The 24,341-nt window shown below is 32.9% G+C and overlaps 1 protein-coding gene across 2 annotated transcripts in view; it reads right to left on the bottom strand.

Moving 5' to 3' along the window:
* The window catches only part of LOC143240390 (uncharacterized), a 46,400-nt gene extending 44,426 nt beyond the window's left edge, over positions 1-1,974 (bottom strand). Inside the window, exons 1-2 of one of the 2 annotated variants that reach the window (XM_076482726.1) lie at positions 1,364-1,974; positions 617-729 (exon numbers count right to left, since the gene is read on the bottom strand). In XM_076482726.1, the coding sequence (XP_076338841.1) occupies positions 617-729; positions 1,364-1,448 (198 nt within the window). In that variant the 5' untranslated portion in view covers positions 1,449-1,974. The remainder of the gene's footprint in view (positions 1-616; positions 730-1,363) is intronic. The other variant, XM_076482723.1, reaches the window with a different exon arrangement.
* Positions 1,975-24,341: the final 22,367 nt, after the last annotated feature.

Genomic DNA, 24,341 nt, shown 5'->3' with positions numbered 1-24,341 from the left:
TTTCTAGCTGTGCCACTTGGGGTCAATTAATATCATCAGCACTTACATACTGTAACCTTCCTAATGAAATTTGGTGAGATTAAAGTTTGGAACCATCAAATTTTTGTGAGACAAATATATTGATGGAAAAGATTGGTTAGGTTATATCTGAAGCCACTCAAGAATATTGTTGACCTCTGAAACATCCAGGATGAAATTTTGCCTGTAGAGACTTTAATAAAAAGTATTTAATGCAAACTTTTATAAAGACTTACTGATGTAATAAAATGAATAAAACTATTTATTCTCTTCAAGACCTTGTTACACAACCGGCCTAAGCATTCTTCATATATATATGTTCCTAATACTTTTTTCATCTGCATTCAAATCTCCAAACTACAATTTGATAGGTATGCTAGCTACATTTATGTCAAAAGGTTGTCTTTTCAAGTTTACACACTCTAATAAGTCATCCAACACAATACATTGTTCTGTTTCATTGGGTCTAAACAAACATTATGCTATTTGCATGTAAATGCATTAAGAAATGACGATACATATCCAAAACCCTTTTTAGCTCTCCAGTCATTTAGATTAAGCTAACAAAGTTTTCTATAATGAACAAAAAATATCTTACCAGACAAGAATCATCTTCACCATCTTCATCTTTAAAATGAACACTCTTCAACTGGATTGGGGTGTGACCAACAGCTTCTTCCTCATCTCCCTCATCACTAGGTTGTCCTCTTCCTAAACAATGTTAAAAAAAAAACTATTTTGAAATGTAACTGCTTTTCTGCATCACATCTTATAATTTTTTATGCTCTTCATCATGATAAATATGCCTATATTAATCAAATGTTGTTTTAAATGTATCTTAGAAATATATTAATAGCTTTTATACAAGTTATTTTTACAAAGTAACATTTTTCTCGTTGTTATTAGTGATTTGGCTAACACACATTTACATACTATTCAAACTCTCAATTTACAAGTACTTGAACTAAATTATTCATATAATTTGGAGACTAAAACAGCTTCAAAAAATAAAATTAATAAGGCACATATACTTATGAATAAAAAACATATTTTTACAGTTCGTATTCAGCATTTGACTTTAATGCATTAACAACTCGATTAGTTAGAAAACTCGGCAGTCTTCAAGGATATTGCTTTCAGGTGTGTTAACTGTAATAACATTAGCAGTTATTTATCAGTTAACTTTTAATTTTATTTTTATATGATTCAGAGAAAAGCTTAAATAATTCTGTGATGATTTGTCATATTTTTATAAATTTCTAAATTTAATATACTGAAGTTTCTTTTGTGTGTTTCTTTTAAGTTTAGCATACTTATATGTTATGATACTGATCACACTACTTACCAATTCCATAACCGTATCTGTATGGTCTGAAAGGGGCCTGAGGTCTTTTCTGTCCAAATCCTAGGTGTTTCCATAGTTTTGCCATTATAATACTTTAATTGTCAATTAATTTTTCTAACAATCCTCCAAAGCCTTCACCAAAACCCGAAATTGTGAAGGCGCATCCCCATTTTAATTATTTATTTAGTTAACAATTTCCATCACGCTCTTAACACTTCTAGTATGCTCACTTATAGTACACCTGCAAGTTAAATATAACTTGCAAATTACACTAAGTTGTACGGAAGCCTAACTCAGTAACTGTCGGAGAACATTTACGTTCAGTGCGTTATATGACGCTAACAAATAACTTTATCTACCGAATAAGTACGTATCCAAAATTATTTGTCATTAAATATTTTTTCTAACATTACAATTGTACAAAATATTTAATTTCCTAATTTTATCACTATAGCAGTATACCGTATAGGTATAAGCCTAGCTACCAGTTGGAGAAAGAGACAAAAGAAATTCCCCGTTGCCTCTGTAAGAAGCATAAAAAATCAGATTGGTTTATACCTTTACACTTTTCAAAGTAAAACTAACCGTTTAGATTGAACGTAAACATTTGATATTTTGAAACAAATGCCAGTGACATCACAATGTATATTAAATATTCTTAATTTTTTTGAATGCTGCAAACGAGCTTTAAAAAGAATACAGAGCTAATTTATGTTGATTTTAACAGATTAAAATAAGCTCATGTAAATAACATCAGATTGTAATGATAAAAATGTTATTTGCAATAAAGCACAGAATGCAGTTACTTTTTTGCGAGTAATTTTCAACTCCCAGAAAAATGTTTTTTGTTTCTTTTTAATTTCGCGCAAATCTACACGAGGGCGATCTGCGCTAGCCATCCATAATTTAGTACTCTAAGACTAGAGGGAAGGCAGCTAGTTATTATCACCCACCGCCAACTCTTGGGCTATTCTTTTACCAACGACTAATGAGATTGACCGTTATATAATAACGCCCTCACAGCTGAAAGGGTGTGACGGAAATTCGAACCCACGACCCTAAGATTACGAGTGGAACGCCCTAATCACCTGGCCATGCCGTACCTGCACAAGAAATAAGGTGCAAAACCTAAAACTTGTGTTTGTACCAAATCCAGAAATGTGTTCTTAAGACGGTTAATATGGGTATTAGAACATCAAATAAAGTACAGAATAACATTTCGACCTTTTTAGGTCATTTTCGGGTTAACAAGGCTTAGCTGCAATAAACCGAGAAGTTTTATTACTATTTCCGTGAAATGCTATGTTGTATTGTGCCAGATAAGTAATGATGGTGATAATACGTTCGATCACCATTTGCCAACGCTTTTTTGTCTTTTCTAATAAGTTGACTATCAATTTCATTAATTATTTTCCTCTTTTTATTATTCTTTTGTACAGTTTCAATTCATCATGGCATCAGTGCGGTCTTTCCCTTGTTCATGTTCAAGTAATTTTGCTTTGATTTTTTTTTTTTCCAATCACGGATGCCTTCTTTTGCCAATCCACTGATGGTAGCTGTAGGTAAAGTGGAAAGTTTATAAGCAAAACAGTAGACAAGACAACATCGGCTGAATCGGAGTACATCAACCATTGCCGATGAATCAATTCACCATTTGAGCTACTAACGCTCTCTAACAGAAATAAAATAATTTGATGCATTTCGATCCTAGTTCCCGCCCAAACCTTTCTTCAGAATGCATTTGTTACAATTCAATATATAGAGCATATTCGAATATCAGTAAACATTTAATAATATGAGAACATGTGAAACATGGTTCGAAATGTGATAACAATACTGGCAAATCGATTGTTGCAAGGAAAGGAGCTACGAGAACGAGAAGCAGGAAAAGATGTAAAGAAATGCGAAGCTTGTATGAAAAGTGTGTGTGTTTTTCTTATACCAAATCCACATCAGGCTATCTGCTGTGTCAAAGGTCGGATTAAGGGTTTTATTCACCATAGGCTTTAAAACTCACAGAGACCCCCTCGAAACAAAACATCTACCTGGAATACATTTATAGTCATAGCTTGAGGTCCCCTAATTAGTGTGAGGCCCTGGGCCTCAGCCCGATAAGCCCACACCTTAATCCGAGGTTGGCTACGTCTACCAAGGGGAATTGAAGCCCTCGTTTTAGCAAGGTAAATCCGAAGACTTACCGCTGGCCCAGTGAGGGACTATGTGAGGGGGTAATAGTTGGAAACGTCGGATGATGTCAAAAGTAAAGTTAAAAGAAATAAAACTTCTATTTTAAAACCAAGTGGAGAAATTGAACCTAGAGTATAAATAAGGAGTTTGTTTGCGCGTTCGCATAAATAACGGTTTGTTGGTGTAGATCTCAAAACAACAAGTCTGATATGTGGCAAGTCACATTTGTCGTCTGAAAAGTGTCTTATGAATAGTAACTCAGTTTTTACAGGGCCCGGCATGGCCAGGTGGGTTAAGGCGTTCGAATACCTGTCGCACGAAACATGCTCGCCCTTTCAGCCTTACCTCTAGTCTTACACTGCAAAATTAGGGAAGGCTAGCGCAGATACCACTCATGTAGCTTTGTGCAAAATTAAAAACAAAATAAAACACAAAGTACCCATTCTTCGACAGTTTTTTTATGAAGCCGAATGGTCTCCTCAAGTGATTTTACGTTGTACTCTATATATATATATATAATACACAGCCTCAACTACAGGAGGTATTGGAGGTAGGTAATGGTATAGACAATAAAATCAGTAAAAGTTTTACATTAATTTTAATTTCAATAGAATGAACTAACTTGCGTTCGCTTTACATACTGCGCTGTGTCAATGAATTTATATTTTTACATGTGTGGGCTTACACACACGTTTCATGTATAAAATATATAAATACATGCAATAAATTTTATTACTAGTTGGAGTACCCGTTCCCTGGACGAAAGTTATGTAAATATAAATTCATGATTAGTGAAAGGTTACCTTAGAAGATAATAAGTTGCTTCCCTTATATGTAAATGAAAAAATAAAAACGCGCACAGAAATTATTAAACAAAAAAGTTTATAAAACAACTTTTACACTCCATATAAATATAAAATAATGTATATTTAAACCAACGTTTCGCCTTTTCGGATTCTTCAGGATTAATATACATAACTGTTTGATATTAAAATATTTGCTAAATTATAAACCTGCTTGTTATATTCTGTTTGTCGAGTGGGTTGTAACGTGCGTCTAACAATGTGTAAAATTATGCTATTGTTTCATTATTTTTTCTAATATTATATAATAGTTATCACAATGACAATGTAGTTTGTTTGGTTTGAATTTCACGCAAAGCTACACGAGGGCTATCCGCGCTAGCCGTCCCTAATTTAGCAGTGTAAGACTAGAGGGAAGTCAGCTAGTCATCACCACTCACCGCCAACTCTTGGGCTACTCTTTTACCAACGACTAGTGGGATTGACTGTAACTATATAACGTCTCCACGGCTGAAAAGACGAGCATGTTTGGTGTGACGGGGATTCGAACAAGCGACCCTCAGATTGTAGTTATACAAAAACGTCACTTATATTACTTAAATATAATGTGTAATAATAAAATAACAGAGAACCATAATATATTTTACGATTAACTGAAAACACACAAGAAGTTGCTAAGAAACTATAATAAGTGGAAAGGATACAAAGCTTAATAGTTGTGTTAAAAACTCCAGAGTATGCAAGATTTAAGCTGAAAATAATAGTGTTAAGTGTATTGGTAGAATGTGTTGTTTTATGAATGGTGGTTAAGTTACATCTACCACCTACTGTTGCTGTTAATTTTGGATTTTTTTTCCGTTAACAAGTATAGCTTTCATACATTTTCTCCCTTCAAAAAATATTTTTTTTGTAAGAAAGAAATTTTAAAAGGGTTTGAATTTTCTGTGGTTGGGGATCCATGTTTGTGTAGGAAATGTTCTGCTGGAGTGGTTTTGTGTTAGTCATACGTATATAAAACACTGATATGTTCTGAAATGCGCGTGTGAAAAAGTCTTACGGTTTCTCCTATATACATGCGTCTCCACATATATTACAAATGATTTGATGGATTACGTTTTTGATGTGGCACATTTATCATGTTCAGTGTTTTACCTGTTTGTTTTTGTGTTGTGTTGATTGCAAGTTGGGATTATTTGATGAGTTTACGAAGCTTGTTTGTGACTGTATTGTTTATGAAAGGAATGTTCATTGTGGGCGTTTTCGTGTATGCTTTTTTGTTTTAAGGTTTGTTCTTGTTGTAATAGGCCCGGCGTGGCCAGGTGGTTAAGGCACACGACTCGTAAACCGAGGGCCGCGGGTTCGAATCTCCATCATCCCCAACCATGCTTGCCCTTTCAGCCGTGGGGGCGTTAAATTGTGACTATCAATCTCACTAGTCGTTGGTAAAAAAGTAGCCCAAGAGTTGACGGTAAGTGGTGATGACTAGCTGCCTTCTCTATAGTCTTACACTACTAAATTAGGGACGGCTAGCGCAGATAGCCCTCGAGTGGCTTTGCGAGAAATAAAAAAAACACAAAAAAAACAAACTCTTTAGTTTTCCTGTTACGGCTCTTCTTTTGATTCGTTACAGGTGGTGTTATTTGTAACACTAGTTTATTGCATTCTTTGTTATGCATTGAGTTTTGTATTTGTCTGTCTTGGATTTTTAGGGCTACATCTAAGAGCTTTAAGTATCCTTCTGCGTTGGGTAGTTTTAGTGTGGATTTGATGGATGGATGGAAGCTGTTAAGGAAGTAGTGAACCTGCTGTAATGTTTCTTCTCCATGTTTCCATATCCCAAACATGTCATTAATGTATCTGTACTATACCTTTGATATTAAACTTGTTTCTTGTCTATGTGTGTCAAGGGCTTTGGTTTCTAGTGTATGCATGAATATTATAGCAAATATGACTCTGTTACCCATTATTACTACTTTCTTTTCTTTGTACAAAGTGCCAGCGAATTTAAAATAACTGTTGTGCAGGACAAAATTAAAAATTGTGCGGATGGTGTCTAATGTACTGTTCGCTGGAGATGTGTTGATCAAGTAAAGACGTGAAGTTAATAATATTATCTATATTTTTTCTGTGAGCATGGATGTGTGCACAAGGCGATTACTTCTAAGGAAAATACAATGGAGTCACCGCATATTGTTTGTGTAGAAGAGTATACCTTTTCTAGTGGATTTTTAGTATTGGTCAAGTGTGATGTAACACATCCTAGACATGACTTAAACAGTTGGTCAAATAACTAAGATATGGTTTCTGTTGCAGTAATACACTGACACTATAGGTTTCAAACAAAACCGAAAATGTGAAACTACAGGATTACATATATCTCCGCACGGATCCAAAGATACAGTGGTGACAAAAGAGGGTTTATCTCCTTCTCACCGAAGTTATGATATGAGTTCATAGCTGAGGTCACGGTTAAATAACCTCTTACCTTCTCAACATACTATTCCAAAAGATAAAATTTCACCAACTATTCTTTCGAAATATAATTATAAAAACAGTATGGTTCATAATTGCTAAGAAACAGAGTGCTTGAAATTCCCGTTAAAAATATCCTGACCCGGTATGGCCAGGCAGTTAGGGCGCTCGACCAGCGGGTCGCGTGTTGGAATTTACGTCCTACCAAATATGCTTGCCCTTTCAACCGTGAGGGGCGTTACAATGTGACAGTCAGGCCCAGTATTTATTGGTAAAATAGTAGCTGAAGAATTGGTGATGACTAGCTGCCTTCCCTCTAGTTTTAGGCCCGGCAAGGCTAGGTGGTCAAGGCAACCTTGACTCGTAATCAGAGGGTCGCAGGTTTGAATCCCCGTCAAACCAAACATGGTTTCCCTTTCAGCCGTGGGGACGTTATAATGTGATGGTCAATCCCACTATTCTTTGGTAAAAGAGTAGCCCAAGAGTTGGTGGTGGATGGTGATGACTAGCTGCCTTCCCTCTAATTTTTCACTGTGTGTCGGGGAATCGAACCTGAGACCCTCAGATTACGAGTCGAACGCATTAACCCACTTGGCCATGCCGGGCCCATGTGTTATTACATAATCACTATAACCGCATCTTAGTTTCAAAATACTTTCCACTTTTCCATGATACCGAGTACTCGTCGTCACTTCCTGTGGAAGCACTTTGTATAATATTTTTTTACAGAGTGAATGATACATGTATTCAGGAAATTTTGTAGACACACTTTGTTGCAGGGTTAAAACTGAGATTTATTTTTTTCTTTTAATCCATAATAGTCATGTCAATTTTGTTGATATAAAGCAAATAGATGCATGGTGTCAGTATAAGAATCACTGTATCAATCATGTCTGTAAAAAATATTCTACAACGTGCTTCCACTTCCTGTGATTAATAGCTAAACATTAGGATTTACCCTGTTCTTTTCTGGATACAGGAAGTATGGGGAAAATAGTTCATATTACTTAATCTCTTTGAATTAAAGTCAAATGTGCAGTTAGCTCACAATAGCATAGCTACCCCACAAGGAATTGTTATCGAATATTCAGATTTGTTGTTTTTAAGAACAGTAGTTTTGAAAGAAAATTTCTTGACTGGTTATTATTCAGGTTTATAGAAATCGCCTAACAGTTATGGCTATTGATGACAAGTTTGCCATTGAAGATGTTACAGGAAATCTTAGTCACATATATCTGAAAATATCGAACCTTTTTGGTTCGAACCATACAAGTTTTTCAAGTTATTTAATTAAGGGGAGTAACACTTATATTTCTATTTGATTATATTTAGTATCCCATTTTTAGATTTTTGCTCAATTTTATTTGCAAAAGTGCTATGAAAAGTTATAATTGAAATATTGAGAACAGTTTTCAGTGTGATGTTTGTTAAAAAACTGTTACACTCAGCATGGTCAGGTGGTTAAGGTGCTCGACTAGTAATCTGAGGGTCATAGGTTCGAATCTCTGTCACAACAAACATGCTCGCCTATTCAACCGTGGGGGCGTTATTTTGTGACGGTGAATCCCACTATTCGTTAGTAAAAGAGTAGCCCAAGAGTTGGCGGTGGATGGTGATGACTAGCTGCCTTCCCTCTAGTCTTACACTGCTAAATTAGGGACGGCTAGCAAAGATAGCCCTCGTGTAGCTTTGCGCGAAATTCCAAAAACAAAACAACAAACGAAAATATTTATTAAATATGATAAAGTTAACTTCCTGATTCTTCTGTTGCACTTACACGATTGTTCTCACTACAACATCGGAGCTTGAGAACCAAAATTATTTTGAGAACTGACATGTTATTTCATGTAAACATGATACTACCGTTTAGTGTAATACAATATCATCTCGTTTGACTCCGTTACTTGGCGAGTTCGCTGAATGAAAGCTGTCGCAGCCTCAAATTACGCAACTTTAAATAAAGCAACGCCGTCCTCTAGCGGAAAACTTCACGAGTGGAAACTACTTATATAAAAATTGTCGTACTTAATAACTTGATCTACCTGATTACCTAACCGATGAAAATGTCAGTGGGAATCACGTTTTGACACGTTTGATTTCTCGAAATAGGATAGTCATAGAAACCAAAGTGCATTTAACGAGATAGAACTGTTCGATTACTATCTGCTCATTATAATTTTAGTGATGGAGTGCAAGGGGGCCGTAAAACCTCATAATTGTAGCGAGTGTTCCTGGAACATGTCTAAAGTAAAGATGTAGTGTGATGTCACCTCGCCTAGAAGCAAGTGTAACAATTTATCACGAAAGTGATATTGTTTCAGTTTGAACTTTAATTGTTTCTGGATTAAGCTATTTTTGTTATATCATCTCCATTTTTAATAAACGAAGCCTCTAAATTAACAAATCAACAAATTTCTTTCCAGTTTTGTTGTCTGTACATTTTATTTTGTAGCTTAGTTACATAGCCTATGAACAATATTAGGTATTAGTTTTGTTGCTAATCGACATGACATGAAAGCCATTGTTGGAGCTTTGCGCGAAATTTAAAACAAACCAAAAACAAAAACCACCTTTGGAATGACGGGAGAACAGGCAAAAAAAAAAAAAAAAGTTGATGCCAAATTGTATTTCACAAGTAGGATATTTTACACTAAATGAATATGAATTAAACACACAATTATTAACAAAATGTGACGTAACTTAAATAATAAAAATTATAATTTTACCGTATGTTATTGTTCAGCGGCTCTTAGCATGGCTGAAGTGCTCGACAGTTAATTTTCATGGTGGGCCGTGTAAATAGTTAAGAGCGAAACCAAGGGTGTAAGGCAATTAATCATTTTAAAGTCTATGAAATAAGTTAAACTGATAGATTAACTTAAGTTTCTGTCGTAACTGCGAACAGGTACTTCTGCGTCATGTTCAAACGAAGTCTTTATTTACGTGAGGGAACTATGAGTGAATCAAACAATCGGTGTTATTTAGTTCAGACAAGTGCTAGTTCTTACTATATCTTACAAAACTCTCATAATAAAACTGATGCTAAAAGTTTACAATAGGCGGAACTTCCAAGTGGTAATATTAAATCGCAATAAGTTTGATAATATAAGTTACACCATCTGATATTTACCTTTTACAAGTTTACCTCAATGGCAGTTGCCCATAGCAACATCCCAAGTACACCTTGTCTGTTGCATATCGCTGCTGATGAGTCTATTCGTACAATGCCAGAGCTCGTCTGGTTGATTGGGTTAAAACACGCAATTTTATTACTGAATGTATTACCCCAATAACATAGATGTCTATGCTCCAAAGCATTTTTTGTCAGAGTACGAAGGAATAATTATATCTCATGCATTGTTTATAGTAATTATGAATATAATCAAAACACCTTAGGTGTGAAAAAAGATGCGGTAAAAATAAAAAAGAAATGAAATACAAATTGGCGCAATATTCAACATGGGACATGATGATGTGTAAAATAAAATACGTGGCCTAAGTAAGTGATGAATGAATATTTGCTATAGTTATTATTATCGATACTATAAGAGTGGCTACCAGTTTAACCGCCATATTTTATTTCATTCCTTTAAGTCGCACGCTCAATCAGTTATGGTCACACCTATAACTTATTACTCTACACACTTCTGGCTGTCGTAGATGAAAAGAAACAAGCAACAATAATTTTATAATATGTTAAAACTTAGCTCATATATACATGTATATATGTGTGTGTGTGTGTTACCTTCACTTACAGTCAGTTGTCAGTTCGATTAATATTTATAAGTAACAACGTTTTGTGTTCCGTATTATGTTTTCACATGCTGAAAACTTCTAGAAGGATTGCGTTGTGTGATATTTGAAGTTGAAGTGAGACTGAGGACTGATAGTAATAAGATTCGTAGAAACATTAGATTCGGAGGAAGTGTATCGAAAGTAATAAAATGAACTTTGTCAAGAATGGTAAGATTGTATAATGAAAGAATAGAATCCCCAAATTAAAATATCGGGTTGCGCTCGATAATGTTTGGCTTCAACGACGTTGTACCTTTACTGGCTACTGGAACAGAAAGAAGATATTAGATTATAAGAGTGACGAATTCCATCTATTCAACTTTGTGAACCCAGACAAAAATCTTGAGGCTCTATTCCACAGTCCTGGATCATCTACATTCGTGACCATTCGTGTCTGACCAGGAAGAGATGAACTGTTCATTAAATAAATTCGGGACATATGCACTAATAAGATCGTAATCGCCTAAATACCAGTGTTATTTTCTACTTATAGAATGATAAAAATATTAGATTTTTAACTGATTCAGTTACAACATGAACTTCTAAAATTAGCAAGAATTGTATAAAGTTAAAGACAACCTTATCAACATTTTCTACTCGCAATATCGAGATTATATTATGTAACGCTAGATGGCAACACGTTATTTGTTGAAGAAATGGGGATCATATAAAGTGAAACCATGTAGCTGATTTATCTCTTGAACTCACAGAGAAGATATATTTGGTGGGGGTGGGGTAGTGGAACACATGCAGTATAGTGCAAAGGTGTTAGGACAAAGTCAAAAATAGACTACAGGCTAGCTTCAAAACACGATGGACGGAAAATCACAGGTGAAACATTAACATTTTATTAATTTTCATATTTAGTACAACAGAAAATCAGTAGAAGTGCTTGAGTTCAGGAAACAGTTAATATTTTGTGACTCCTTTTGGTTTAATAACAGCAGACAGTCTTTTGGGTATTGCTGCAACGTACTTAATCAAAGTGCCCTTCAGGATTTTGCTCCAAATGTCTCTAAATATTATATTTTCCTACCGTTTTTACACAGTATTGTATATCGTGTCATTTATCCCCCCTCTGTTACTCCTCGTGATATTTTGAGGGTACATACCATGTTTAGTGACAATTGGTCCAGCCGTTCTCCAGTGGTCATACACAGACTATTGTAAAATAATAGTTTAGATTATGAAGTTAAACAGTTCTAGTACATGAAAATGGGAGTTATTTAAATATTTTGTACGCTTTAACTAAGATATCAAAGAAATAATGCTTTTAATATAAAACCCGCGACCCTCAGATTACGAAGCGCACGCCTTAACGCGCTAGGCCATGCCAGGCAGATATCAAAGTTGGTATTGATGTATGTTTTATTGTATCAACGACGTTGACCACTTCGCTGAAAGGTATTGACAATAAAGTGATTGATTATTTTACTCAGTATTATAAACCGTGATGCTTATTTTAAAACAATTTGTTTTGCTCAAATTACGGGCATTTATCTTCATTCACTAGGAGGACGAAAATATCTTGTTAGTTAAGAATCACATTCATTTTCATTAAATTCAAGTATAAAAAATATTCATACGTATTATTAGCGAAACAACAGTACTAATTGTTGTTAGTTAGTTTAATTTAAGGAAGAGAAAGTCAGTATTGAGGTTTTGTGTGGAACTTAGCAGTGAAAATAGGTTTTAAACGAAAATTTTAATCTGGACTTTTAAGCAGCCACGGCAGGTACTATCTCTAGTTTTGAACTACTGACCATATAAACTATCCAGCAAACAGCATCCACCGTCACAAGGACTTTGACTGCTGTTTTTAAAAACTAAAGGATGAGAATTGACTGACACTTTTATAACATGCCTACAGTTGAAACTAATAATAATGATAAGTTGATAGAAAAATATGAAACGCCAATAAAAATGAAACGTTACAGCTATTGAACTTCACGTTAAATCATTTCTTCTATGAAATTAGTCATTTTCCTGGGCACTTGTGAGAGAAAGAAATGATATGATATCATTAATTTACTTCTGATAATGTTCAACAAAACGTAACCTAACAAACCCATCTGTTATACGTATGGGTAAAGCCTTGGTTAACCTACCTGAAAACACAATGGATTAAAACCCACACGTTAACTAATTCACTATAGTTTAGATTAAGATTCATGTTAAGCTAGTTTGATCAAACCATTTCTGATTTAAGTGAGCAATAAGTAAGGCGAAAGACACTCATAAAACATGGAAAAAGTCACTGGAGTGAAATTACTGGTAAGTAATCTTATATATAAATTCACTTTACATTATTCTTACAAATACACACACACACAAAGAGTTTCTTCGGTGAGGTATGATGCATGTTATACATGCAACTATTTCTTCCACATGAAATCATTGAAATCTTTATAATGTCACTGTAATATACATGATTTAATTTGCTCTATAAGAAGACAATCTTCATTCAACCTTGGTATAGATATGTGTTAAAGAACTATTTAAAACACCAATAGTAAACCTTGTAAGAGATGACATGAAACGTTGGTCAGTTAAATGTTGTTAAATAACAAAGGCCGTACTTCAAACTTCACACCTCTATAAATTTTGTTAAGATATCACAAGAACTGATTATGTTATTGCAGATTTAACGATTTATGTCGCAGTTTTTTTGGTGACATTTTTGACAAGAATACCGGTAGTTATCCAAGTTTAATAACATGTCAAAATGAGGTAATTATTCCAAGACCATGTTTTAAACTTAGGAGATACTAATAGAACAGAAAAATATAGTCGTGTCTTGTTCTGCCGAAGATAGTCTCAAACGATGCAATATTCTAAATAGTGATAGGGTACAAACGAAAACAAACACAAAAACAACTTAAGTCCAGAAATGACAGATTTCATCACAGTGCCAGATTAATTATATAACTAACATACCTTGTGCCATACAGTATTAAACGCCATTATATAAGCTTCATTTTGGTACTACTTTTGTTAAAGTATCTTAAAACCTAACAGAGCTATTAAAGTTTTAATAATTTGCGATGCAAATACCTATGAACATTCATTCATAAACACACGTGAAAATTGGCTATTTTTTCAGAACAATCCATTTCCTACTTCTAACATATCAATGCATAAAGAAATATGGTTATGTTTTATTCTACAGTGGAGAAAGATACCTCCATTTTTAGGCCCCTGTTTGAGAATGACCACTGTACTGTCACGAAACCCTTGTCATATAATCCACCCTACGACTAAACTACTAGTATGTATTAGGAATGAAAAGAAAATGGAAAAGGTCAGTGAAAACCAAACTAATAACATAACATTGCTCAAAGTGAATTCTTTCATAAGTTACTGATGCATTAAAATTAAGCAGTAAATAAATATAAAATCTAAGTTTTAGATAAAAGTTGAACAAAAAATTAATGGAGACAATCGTTTTAAAGATCGATCTTTATCCAGTATGAACTGAAAGAAAACTAATCAAATACGTATTCCAGTATTCTTATTGAATAATAAAAAATTTTTTTCTCAATATTTTGTAAAGACGATTATCTTATGTGAAATTCCGATAAACTTTTACGAAATATTATGAACAATAAAAACGTTTATTTTAATAGAGATAAAACTGAGTTAACAATGGCATAATGGACTTCCAGTTAAAGTTCAACTCTCATTTCAAACTTTGATAATAAGTTTAGAAATTTAAATATATTTATGAAATACTAAAAGAAAGACTGAAAACTCAAAATTATGCCTAATTCTAGGCTAGAAACTTCAAACGATGCTGTTCTACTAATGCACCAAAGAAATATTATATATATATAATATTATATAATATTAATTATATAATATAATTAATATAAATATAATTAATATAAATATAATATATATATTATATATATATAATATTATATATAAAAAATATATTTATTTAAGTAAATCATTATATCTTCAGAGTAATTATAAAATGGCCTTGCTTCTCAAGTTCGTTTAGTAGGTTTGTTACTAAGTCACTATTTTTTTTTCCTTTTTTAAAAAATGATCTAATTAAATTATTCGATATTTGAAAGTTTGAATAACCCCATAATCTATTGAAATTATTGTTAGATCATTACCTGTTTAATAATTTTGTAAGTAAAATGTTATTTCATGTCAAATTCATTTTGTAGGTGAATAATCAAATCAGTCAGTTCAAATTACGACAATATGTTCTTTTTCAATTTACTGTTCAAAAAATAGAGCTTGTTGCACCGTGAGAGCATAAATTATAGATCTACTTTGTTAAAACTAGTGAGCAAAACTGCTACTGAGACTGAAACGTATTCCGTAATCAATCAAGATAAGAGACTAATTAGGAGCTAAAGCGGAATATGATTACATGAAAATTTTGAATATAATCTGAAAGGAGCAAATGAATACCGCAAACTTTAAAAATACTGATTGAAAATTATTTTTTTATTGTTAACTATATTCAACCTTGTTTTTAATTGCGTATTTTTTATTTTATCTAAATTAAATTAAGTGTTGGATGTTTAAAAAATTGAAACTAATTAATTGTTTCTTAAGTTAAGCTATGGAAATAGTCCAGTATCGACACACAAGCAATTAACACAGCATTACATCCACCACCATACTGGTACAGATATGTAGATGACACGGTTGCGGGATTCAGATCTACAGAACACACACTTAATTTTTTCAATCACATTAACTCTATACATCCCAACATTAACCTCACATGTTAACAGAAAGAAAGCAATCAAATATCATTTCTTAACCTCAAAATTACAAGAACCGACATACAATTGAAAACAGAAATCCACCGAAAAATCACCCATACTGGACTATACATTCCTTGGGACTCAGCACATGAAACAAAACAAAAACTCAACATACTAAGAAACAAAATAAACACAGCCATAAAACTATGCTCACCAGATAAAATTAACGATGAATTAGACAAAATAAAACAATACTTCATCTACATCAATAAGTTTCCTCCACAAACCATAGAAAACATTATACGCACACACCTAGACAGAAAGCAAAATCAACCAACTAAAGTAAATATATCTTACGAATCAAAAAATCACGAAACCATATACTGCTGCATACCATATATTCCCGACATCAGCAGACAAATAACCAACATTTGGCAAAAACTAGTAACAAAATATGACATTCCAGTTAATACCAAATTTATTCAAAAACCAGGCACAAACCTGAGGTCTATACTATGTAAAAACTACACTGACAAACACCACACCAACATTATTTATAAAATACAATGTGATAACTGCCACGACTTCTATATTGGAGAAACAAGTAGAAAAATGGAAACCAGATTCAAAGAACATAAAAAGTCACCTTCACACGTTCTCGAACACTGCAAGTCAAATAAACACAACATAACCATAGAAAACGCTCAAATACTAAATAAAGAAACAAACATAAACAAACGCAAAATTAAAGAAGCTTTACTTATACAACAACTTAAACCCAAAATAAACCAATATAAAGGAACGCCTTTATACCTACATTAATTTACTAAAATAAAATTATATATTCAAACATCTAACACCGCCCTCTACATTCCGACACTCAGTTACACAACCCCTTTCAAACATGTGGTCAGCTTCCGGTCAGTTACCTCTTTCTTTGTGAACCTGACGATGACCGAAGAAGGTCGAAACGTTGTTCGTTCTTCTATGTAAGGTATTTTCTCAACCCAAACGAGCCGTTTTTGCATATATATATATATATCCAGGACGCTCAATATACCATTTAACTCTACTAGACTCAAAGGTATCAACTTATTGCAGTCTTTTATGGTGGTTTTAATCTGTTACCCCAATATCAGCTAGACGTGTCTGTTCACGGGATTTCACTGAACTTTTACGTTATAGTAAATGTTACTTTTTAAGCACTTATACAAACACAATAAACATTAGAACTTACAATTATTAAGTCAACTGAAAGAGTAGTTGTGCGTATCAACACTTATATATTTGAATATTACTAATCTTATCACTTACTAAGAATTATATTTAAAAATTTAGTTTGCGAAAGAACACAATTTAAACAATTAGCAGGAGTTATGTTTTTGTTTTCATATAAATTCGTTTCACATTTTACCACGACTAACGTCTAAAGCTACAGAAAAAAGGAAGTGATGATGACAACACTTTTTAACACCTCTCAAACAATAACCCTTCTAGTCATCGACATTATTACTATAAAATTGGAAGTTTCATTTTGTGTCAAAATATGGTAAAGCAGTTTTCTTAGACTGCACATTAATGTTATGTTAGACAAAGAAATGTCAAAATTATTTAATAAGCTACTTCATATCAACATACACTCGACAAGAAAGTTCCATTTTACTCCTTTTTATTATTTAATAAGCTACTTCGTATAAACATACACTCGACAGGAAAGTTTCATCTTACTCCTTTTTATTATTTAATAACCTACTTTACATAAACATACACTCGACAGGAAAGTTCCATTTTACTCCTTTTTATTATTTAATAAGCTACTTCATATCAACATACACTCGACAGGAAAGCTCCATTTTACTCCTTTTTATTATTTAATAAGCTACTTCGTATAAACATACACTCGACAGGAAAGTTCCATTTTACTCCTTTTTATCATTTAATAAGCTACTTCATAAAAACATACAATCGACAGGAAAGTTCCATTTTACTCCTTTTTATTATTTAATAAGCTACTTCATATAAACATACAATCGACAGGAAAGTTTCATCTTACTCCTTTTTATTATTTAATAACCTACTTCACATAAACATATACTGGACAGGAAAGTTCCATTTTACTCATTTTCTTGTTTAAATGTGCTAAGTTACAATAAAGAGTTATGGTATTTTCTAGCCTAATTTAGTTATATTTTTGGTTTATAATATTTCTTAAAATTAAAATTGTGTATATCTTTTTATAACAAAACCAAATCATGCTATCGAACCCCTGATTTTAGCGTTGTGAATCCGTAGACTTACCGCTGTACTAGCAGGAAGCAGAATTACCTTACTTATCGTACATTACAATACCTAATTAAATAACAGCATACTTTGGAGATATACATATATTTTATCACTTTCAACTTTATTACAATTGAAACACTCAGTATTTTTCGGAGATCTGTATGTAATCTAGTATAGACTGAAACGCCAGATTTTAAACTAATTTTAGAAAGTTAAATATTTCAGCTTAATATCTTTATATAGTAATTTAAGTGTGGTTGGGAAGGAACTATTTATAAAATAAGCAGTCGTTATATTAATATATGCTATGGACATCTTCAGATAATTTGTAAGTTTTTATCTACGCAAGATCCATATAGGACTAATATAATCAAAACATTTAAGCTCTTAAAATTGAGCCACTTATAGAAATAAGTGAACTTGTCTCAGAGTTACTGGCTGCTCTTGGCGGAAAGAACAATTGAAATTTATTTCATTTGGTCAAATACTTGTCTGTTGGTCACATTTAGTTTTTACCCTCCTTTCCATTTTTCTTCTGCTTGTCTTCGAGCATTTGCTATACAAATTTGACATTAACTAAAGTAGAGGGAGCCACAGTTGAAACATAATTGAGTATAACTATCCCATTTTGTTCGGTCTGATTGAAATAACTTCTTCACATGATGATTTGAATATCGTTAAATCTCACGATGTAAAACAACAACAATAGATTGAATATAGCTTATCTATTGTTTTAAGACTGACGTATGCAGCGATAACGCGGGAAAAGAACATATTTCTAATATTCTTATTTGTTTGTTTGTTTTTTAGATGCGAATCATGCGGTTTTTAAATGAAACCCTAGCCTTTCCAAGTCATGTACTTACACTACCTCGAAACAATAAGACGAATGTGAATTTGAAAACCAATTTATACTTTATTTACACTATACACTAATTTAGCAAATTTAGATCATTACAAAAATTAAATGTATATTTTTGAATTTCAGATAATAACGTGTGAATCATAGATTTATAATGTGCTGAAGAATTATTTAACTGAGTTTCAGATTACTTGTGAACCATAGATTTATAATGTGCTGAAGAATTATTTAACTGAGTTTCAGATTACTTGTGAATCATAGATTTATAATGTGCTGAAGAATTATTTAACTGAGTTTCAGATTACTTGTGAATCATAGATTTATAATGTGCTGAAGAATTGTTTAACTGAGTTTCAGATTACTTGTGAATCATAGATTTGTAATTTTGAGATATGGGTTGTGTAAACACGAAGAAAATAAGACAAATAGAGTTCATTTTATTTCTTATTCAGATGTTAACAAAACGTAATTCTCGGCAAATGAAATCATAGTTCTAGAAACACTCACTGCGCCTATATTTTGGAAATTTAGGTACATTTCATATTTACACCCACTTGTAAATTGGAGAACTTCTTAACTAAAATGTTTATTAACAAATCTTGATGCTTGGAAGGCAAGGGATAAAAATAACAAAAACAACTCATGAGGAGGAAGAAATACATAGAATGCCTTTTGTAGATCTTCACTGGTGTAGTCGATAAAGTTATTGTTTGACTTTTTTTTCTAGCGTCTGAAAATAAGGACATACAAAGGTAACAGTTATCGGTTTTCTTTTATAAATCGATATGATACACTTTTAAATTGAGTATTGCTTTGACATACGTAGACAAACTGAACTTTGCATAGTGACAATTTTTACGCGTCACTGACGTCAGAAGTAATGCAAATCAATACCGAACCTTATCGTTTGAATAATGAGGGCATGTTTAACTAAAACATAGAAAAGACACTAAAGCAATGAAGTGTGCCTAGGGGTGCACAACTGAAAAATCAAGTGTCGTTGGCAAAGGATTATTTGCTAAATAATGAACATTAGTTTTCAAAGATAGGTTTTGATTAAATTTGTAAAATCGAACTTATGTTTTTTAGCTGATAGTGTATCATCCAGTAAAATTATACCTCTTTCGTCGTAAGTTTGTTAAAAAACTACATTTACCTAGCTAAGGTATTAGTTTAAGTAAGTGTTGAACTTAACGTAATATTGCTGAAAGTGCAAAAGTCCTTAATTAACTAAAAAAAATAAAGACAGTTTAGTATTTATACAGTAACCAAATTCAAAATAATAATGTAAACAGTTTCAATAATATTATCATTTCACAGTTAATGTCTTGTAGTGCTACTTGTGAACAGACAACTACAGAAATGGGTAAGGATGTGTTATTATTTCAGTAATATTTTAAGTTTACAGTTAATGTCTTGTTGTGGCATCTGTGAACAGATGACTACACAGCTGAGCAATGATGTGCTATTGTTTCAATAATATTTTCACAATTAATGTCTTGTAGTGTCAGCTCTGAACGTATTGTTTATACGTTTTTGCAAAGATGATTTTTGAGAATGTATGCAATAATAAATAACCCAAAATCCTAAAGTTTACATAATTTATTTGTAGCATAACATATTATTATTTCATTCATTATTACCTCATCAAATGTTTTAAATAAGCTTTAATAATTCAATATGTATATATTAAGAAAAGATACACAGTGTGCCATTTCTAGGTGACTTTGTAGGAAGAGGTAGAGACAAGTAGTGGTAGTAGGGGTACTTTCTCTTACCCGCTTTCAACACTAAGCTCTTAATGTCCTTCCACAGTGTTTCATGTGATCAATTAATAAACGGTATGTATTGTTGCAATAGTGATGGTCATTTCTTCATTGCATTCCTCTACGGAGGATGGTAACACAGTATCTGAGACATATGTGTGTTCCTCCCCTCATACTATGTGTATGTTGTATTATAGAAAATGTAGCAATGGATATTTTCAGCGTAAGGACACGTAGCGCCATCCATGAATGTAGTTCACGTTCTTTTTTATTATCTTTAACGTAAGATATCTTTTACGTTAAAGATAATAAATGGTCTATAATAGCAATAATGATGTTTGACAGGATTATGAGCTCCAATAATCATGGCTTTTACTCCAAACTATAATCCTATAAAGTTTGTTTGAGATTAGTTGAACGACATGGGAGTAATTAAATAACGGACAAACAGACAGAAGCACATATTTTTGTGTTTTATACATATATATGTATACGAATAGTTAGACGGAAAGTAAATCTTTACACTGAGTAATGTCGTATGTTGATAGCAGTGGACATCACAGGTGGTATCACACCCACTATTTCCCTCTTAAAACTCTGTAATTTTTGTCTGGATCCTTGAGTTTGTCGACTCTCCTTCGCGGAGGTTTTCGTGAAGGGTCCGTAACATATGGAAATATTAATGTTATGGTTTGGGGTGCCGTTTGGGCAGCTGATGTTATACGAAAGGAGGGTTATTGCTGTTCTGTATTTTACACTTCTTGAACAAATAGTCCTTCCTGTTTACATCAACGCCCAGCTTACGAGACAAGACACTGTTTTCATGCAAGACTGAGCTTCAACTCATTCAGCCTCAGTCAAAAAGCGATGACTTGAAGGTCACATAAATATCTTTCCTCTGCAGCCACATCAGTCGCCGGATATTATGAATCCTGCTGAGTATTTCTGTTCCATCTTTAATATTCCAAACCGACAGATTATATCTGAGTATATCTGTTCCATTTTTAATTTTCGAAATACCGCCAGATTCTAGGAACACACTCATTAAAAAGTGTATCTGCGATACCTGTCTCTAATTTAGAAGTAGTGAACTAGAGAAAAGACAGATAGTCAACACCACCTACCGCCAACTTTTGGACTTCTTTTTACCCACAAAAGGTAGGACTGACCATCACATAAAAACCCCCACAGTTAAAAGAACGAATATGTTCAGTGTTGATTTTCAAACCTGCTGCCCACTTATTGCAAGTTAAGCGTATTAACCACCAGGTCTACTAAAAAGTTTCACCAGATGAGGGGAAAATCTCACATTCTCGAATCTCAAATTTTGCAGTGCAATGTGTAATCACGTGTCTGTAAAGGATAGATTGTGATCTTTTAGACTTTTTTCTTGTTTATAAAAAAAATCTTTCTGAAGAGAATGTGTTTTTGTTTTTTTACTTATTGGTAGGCTGAATGTATACATGCTATAAAATCTTATGGAAAGCAATTTCAGCCAAATCCTAGCATGCACTGCAGATGGTTCAGTCAAATGTATAGAAAATTGCGTAAGTATATTAAATTTTATAAAGAAAAAATGACCAAAGTAGAGACTCCACTTGTCGAAACCATTTTTAAAAGAATGTATTCTTCGCCTTAAGCTGATAAGGCTACAGATATAAAAATTGACAAACCTTTAGGCAAAAACAACAACAATAACAGGGAGATTGTTTAAAAACTAGTTTTGGCTAACGAGAGTGGCGTGGGTAAGCTAACGAGTGCAAATAATGAAAACATTTACAAAAAGAATCTAGTTTGCCTAAACTGTTTAGTTTTACCATTGTTTTAAAATAAGTGAAACAACGTTATTTTATTTACAAGGCTAGACGTTTCTTAATACATTACTAGTTTTAAAATAAGTACAATAATGTTGTTCTATTTACATAGCTAGACGTTTCTTGAGACATTACATGTTTTAAAATAAGTACAACAATGTTTTTCAATTTACATAGCTAGACGTTTCTTGAGAGATTACTAGTTTTAAAATAAGTACAACAATGTTGTTCTATTTACATAGCTAGACGTTTCTTGAGACATTACTAGTTTTAAAATAAGTACAACAATGTTCTTCTATTTACATAGCTAGACGTTTCTTGAGAGATTACTAGTTTTAAAATAAGTACAACAATGTTGTTCTATTTACATAGCTAGACGTTTCTTGAGACATTACTAGTTTTAAAATAAGTACAACAATGTTCTTCTATTTACATAGCTAGACGTTTCTTGAGAGATTACTAGTTTTAAAATAAGTACAACAATGTTCTTCTATTTACATAGTTAGACGTTTTTTACCTTATTGCCTTCCTTTCTCGAGTGGTTCAACTATATGTTTGAGAACAGTATATGACCACTAAAATGTTGACTTCACATGTTTCGATGTTTTTTATTGGCCATATATTGACCTTAATTAAAATGTTTTTAATTATGTAACTATTTTAATGTTGTGTGTTATTTATTATTTTAACAAGAAATAATACACTTGAAAAATTATAACTCTGATAATCGTGGCTCAGTACTCCACAATTTGCACAACGCAGACAGTCCAAAGTGTTTCTCTGCGTTTAAAAACAAACAAAAGCGCCAAGTGTTACCAATTCTTATTCGTTACAGAAAATAAACTCCTGACGTAAAAGTAGCCATTATTTTTCACAGTCTCAGATTAAGTTCCCATTCTTTGCCATTTTTGTGTCTATATTGCCGAATTAATGGATTGCGAGTTTTATTAGGCTGTTTCTCTCCATCTAAATGTGGGACCAGAACGAAAGATGTTTGGTACGACTGAACTGAAGTGATAATATACATTCATATAACGTTTTGAACTGTAGTTAAATACCAACCAAAGTTCGAGAAATGATAAATGGAATGGACTTAGAGTAAAGGATAAACAGAAACTTACAATTTCAGTGTTGTTTTAAAATTGTATTCAGCAAACTTTCACGAACCTTTAGTCACGTTAATTGTCAGTCTTTATGATGGTTTAAATAACTAATATCTGTAATACTATGTTAAAACTTAGAGTTACTGATGTGCCTAAAGTAGAATGTCACTTAATACGAAGAATAAACAAATGAAGAGAAATGGAAATTAAATGGGCAGGTGGTATTAGGTATTAGTTTTGTTTTTAGGACTGATTCTGTTAAGAATTCTATTTCTGTCTGTCTGTTTGAACAACGCCGTGCAACTCAGAGCGGATAAAAACACTTAATGTAACTTATTTCAAAATGTGTGCCTTGGTTCTATAGGAATAGGTTTCTTTCTCTTTATTGCCTTAAAAAGCAGAGACCGCATTGAAAGCGACTAAATTAAAGTGTTTAGTAATAAACTACTTGTTTTAATACTTGTGTAATTTTGCTACAAAACTTAGGTCAAGCTATTATATCGTCAATAAATTAATGTGGCGATTTGGAACACTTTCATTACTCCTTTATAAAAAAAAACAACACACAAAAAAACGTACATTACTTACAATGGTTAAACGAGCTTCCCAAATGTCACGTTAGTGTAGCCTCCATAATGCTTAAAGTTTAGTATACTCTAATCCTTTATAGTGATGGCAAACGACGAGACCATATTCACTATGTGATGCTATTTGAAGGTAAGGATGGAAACAACGCCTCTGTAGTAACAAAATATCAAAGAAGTTTATGGAAGTGTTTTGAATGTTCATAAGCGTAAACATCAGTTCAGCAAATTTCGTTCACGTGAATTTGGCCTTAAAAACTGTGATGACAAGGACTGACATGTTGGAATTGATGTTGATGCTCTAAAGAAATTCGTTGAGTCCAACTAAAGGAAACATAGTCGCGAAATGACCCTGAAATGTTATGTCTCTCATGAAACATGTACCTATCTAAGGAATAAGAGAAAACATCAGAAAGAAGGTACCTCACGAACTCTTCGAAAGCAATGGCTCAGTCTTAGAAAAAAACCACTTATGACCTCAAAACCTGGGCTCCACCGGTAGAAAATGATGCTTTGCATTCAGTGAGGCATCAAAGGAGTATTTCATTTCAAACTCCTCAATCCACAGCGAATTGTCAG

This window comes from Tachypleus tridentatus, chromosome 13 (assembly GCF_004210375.1).
Source record: "Tachypleus tridentatus isolate NWPU-2018 chromosome 13, ASM421037v1, whole genome shotgun sequence".
Classification (NCBI taxonomy): domain Eukaryota; kingdom Metazoa; phylum Arthropoda; class Merostomata; order Xiphosura; family Limulidae; genus Tachypleus; species Tachypleus tridentatus.
The sequence above is the reverse complement of the archived record's forward strand: the minus strand, read 5'-3'. Positions and strand labels throughout refer to the sequence as shown.